Here is a 3,630-nt window from a genome sequence, read left to right as displayed (position 1 = left end):
GATAAAGTAAATTTTTAAAATCTTTATTGTTCGATACGGTTCGATACGGGTACATGTATTGTTGCACCCCTAATATAAATATATATGGGCATTTATGGTTTGATTTCTTTGTATGTATGGATCACTTGGGTTGTTACCGACATCTGGTGAAAATTTCATGTCATTAGTACCTCTAGTAATATATTTACTGAGAAAAATGGTGACGTGTTGAGTTTTAATTTTTAGTTTAGTTCCATAAAGAAGACAAACACAGAAACAGAGCATAGGATGCACTTTTTCTTTCATGTTCTTTATTCTACTTTAAGTTAAAGAGTCAAACAGTAAACTCAACTTTAAAACCAACAGTAACAGTAAGTCTCAAACCAATCAGAGCAAAGCTCCTGACCATAAACATAAAACATCAAATGGAAAGAAAGGCAACGTAAAACTCTTTGGCCTTTTCTATGGTCACAAAGAAACCTGTGAAGAGAAATGACTGAAGCTCCAAATGTGGAAACATCAACACAACTGAGAACACAAGATTTAATCCAGTTTCAGTTAGATTCACAAACACCAGACTCCTATTTCAAGACATCTAACATCCTCCTGTCCCATCCTGAAAGGTCTTCTGTAGTCCAGGGTCTGGATTTATCAAACTGAAGTCTAAAGAAATAATTTGCTAAAAGCTGAGCTTCAAAGTTACTTATCAAGCATTTGTCTCACTTTAAGCTAAGTGTAGGATTAAATCTTAAGTGTCAGTCTTAGAGCTGATTTACGAAGCTGATCCTGGATGACATCATTAGAAAACCCACAGCACGGACCAATCACTGCATCCGATTTRATGTTCAAGAATATTCTCTGAGAAACATCAAGATAAATTTGTGAAAATCCTAAAATGAGTTCATGTTCAACACACCAATATTCATACAGTATGTCATGTTGTACTAAACAGAAATTACACAAAATTTCCTTGTGGGGACTTTCCATTGACTTTTGTTCATTTTTTTTAGAAATTTTATYTCCTAACCCTGACCATTTATCCTAAAATTAACCTCACAGGTTATGGTTACAGGTATTCATGGTGACATAGTATAGCGGGCTGGGTGCCCACCTGTCACATGGGAGACCAGGGCTCGAAACCACCCTCGGCCAATTCCATATCTTCATGTATTGTTGGATTTCCCAGGGTACTTTGGGTCAAATGTTGTGGCAGCCTCTCCTGTAGCATACTGCGCAAGAATGGGTTTATCGCAATGCTCCATACGTGTCTGATTGCAAAGGTAGCGGGTTCGAACCCCGACGGCAGGGCTGGCGTGGTAGTCCCGGTTCTGACCAAACCGATGTGGTGTATATACGGTTCGCTACTATGGTACAGCAGTTAACTAGCTAGCAATTAGCTACTTAACATCTCAACTACCTTGAACCTGGTTGACTACCAACTCGGGGTTCTCTCGGATTGACCGAGGCCACCAATGAACGTCGAGAATCCACAGTGAAGGATTAGTGCATCATTGTGGATTCAACGTTCTTGTCAGTTTGGACTAACCTGACCCTAAAACTTACTTAAACTCAGTTCACACCTTGGTCCTAAAACTGACCCCCCACTCAAAATTAGCCTCTGAAGTCGTGGGAACCGGGCTTTGGTCCCCACAAGGCTGCATTTTCTGGGAAAATCGTCCCCACCAAGTAGTAAAAACAAGGACACACACACAGGTTTGTATTTCTATCCTTATTAGGACCGTTCATTGACTTCCATTCATTTCTACAGCCTAACCCTGACCACAAACCCTAAGGCTAACCTCACAGGTACCTACCTGACCCTAAAACTAACCTAAACTCAACTCATACCTTGGTCCTAAACCCAACCCCCAACCCACCAATGGAGTTCCACCATATTAGGACCAGCCTTTGGTCGCCATTAGGACTTCTGGTCTTGGCAAGGTAGGTGTGTATACTGGAAACAGTCCTAAATAGGTAACAAAAACAAGTACACACACACACTAAGAGTTCCATCCTGCTGTATTGTTTTTCTTCCTATGACAAACGTCAGATTTRGACAATGGACATGAAATCTAACTGAAATCCTAAAAGCATTTCATGTGTGTGATGTTCCAGGATGGAGAGGGTTCAACAGGTTGTAAAATAGTTCTTATAAAAAGAAGAAATGATGAAATCTTTTAGTAAGAGGTTCCTTTGCAACTTTAAATATTGACTTAAAGATGTAGGGAAATAAAAAAAAAGGGAAACTAATCTTTACCCTTAAGGCTGTAGCAGACAGATCTGACAGGTCAGTATCTGAAAACATCTGCTGCACCTGGGTTCTGAAGCTCTGCATGGACCACACACACACAGCTTGTGCAAAACTTGACCACAGACACGTGGACACAAACACTTCGTCCTACACTGAAACAAATAGAAACTGGTCCAAAACATTAACTTTAAGCTGGGAGCTTAACAGTRAACTGGAGAAAAGACAAAAACAAAAAAACAGAGCAAATGCAATGAAACTAGGCAGCTGCAGTCTGGTCATTTGGACCGGAGGTCTTCACTGAAACTGAGTTTTCCCTTTTTGTCCAGGATCAAGTCTGAAGGTTGTGAGTCATGGTGCGAGGTTAGACAGGGGGAAGTTGGTCCGTTCTGTGTGCGACTTCCTCCAGCTTGTTGGTCACCACAAACTTCATCAGAAGAAACCAAAGCGTGTCAGGGGAAAGAGTGGGGCAGCAGAGCTGAAGCGCTGTGGGGTGAAGTGTTCAGAGTGATCTGARGAGAAGAAGCACAATAATCATTCATCGTCCACCGGAATGGGACGGGTCCGAAGTCCAGAACTCTGGATTGGGTGAGAAGAGCTGCCTGTTGGCCTCCTGGAGCTCCTCCTCCTGTTACCTCTGCTCCTTCATCATCAGACGGAAGTTATGGAGCTGATATATACTGGTGGACAACCTGGAACATATCACACAAAACATGGACCTGTTTACCAACCAAATGCTGACAGACTGTTGAAGTTAGCTGAAATCAACTGAAGATGAAACAGGTAATATAAACACTGACAGTAGGGGTGGGTGATATAACACAAAATCAGTGTCACGATATACTAAGCAGTTCACCTCGATAACAATAAATGGATAATAACTTCCCAGACAWGGTACAGAAAGGTCAAACCTCTAAGATGCTTAGAAATTTATTGTTWTAAATTTGAGGTCTCGCAGGTCCACCAAACTTTACACACYTTTTAGAACTTTTCCTGACCGTGTTCTGCCATTTTGAGGTCATTGGGCGGTCGTGGGACCGAGGGAAGCCAAATCCAAGACGTCCAAAGTGTCATGAGAGTACTCTGCCAACACTGGGCTGATCAGCACACCTTTCCAGCCCACTCCTACGTCCCACAACCCAACCTTCAGTCTGATCTTAAAGTAGACAGAGTGTCAGCCTCACGGACAGAAACTGGAAGTTGGTTCCACAAGAGAGGAGCTTGATAAATGAAAGCTCTGCCTCCCATTCTACTTTTAGAAACTCCAGGAACCACAAGTTAACGATAACAACAGGTTTTTGTTTACGTTCACTTTGGTTATCTAAATCTGTGATAATCTGTCATGTTACACATGTAGGAGGAGGAGGTATATTTTGGCTAACGTTATTTGTGCTGACTAATCA

General features: G+C 41.7%; 1 protein-coding gene across 1 annotated transcript in view; it reads right to left on the bottom strand.

The window, feature by feature from the left end:
* Positions 1 to 1,980: 1,980 nt before the first annotated feature.
* ero1b (endoplasmic reticulum oxidoreductase 1 beta) overlaps positions 1,981 to 3,630 on the bottom strand; it is a gene marked incomplete in the record, with an annotated part of 60,322 nt that continues 58,672 nt past the window's right edge. The window contains 1 exon segment of the mRNA XM_014028449.1: positions 1,981 to 2,919. Within this exon segment, the coding sequence (XP_013883903.1) occupies positions 2,859 to 2,919 (61 nt within the window).

The sequence above is a fragment of the Austrofundulus limnaeus genome, unplaced genomic scaffold (assembly GCF_001266775.1).
Source record: "Austrofundulus limnaeus strain Quisiro unplaced genomic scaffold, Austrofundulus_limnaeus-1.0 Scaffold764, whole genome shotgun sequence".
Taxonomy (NCBI): domain Eukaryota; kingdom Metazoa; phylum Chordata; class Actinopteri; order Cyprinodontiformes; family Rivulidae; genus Austrofundulus; species Austrofundulus limnaeus.
This window is presented reverse-complemented; position numbering and strand designations above follow the sequence as displayed.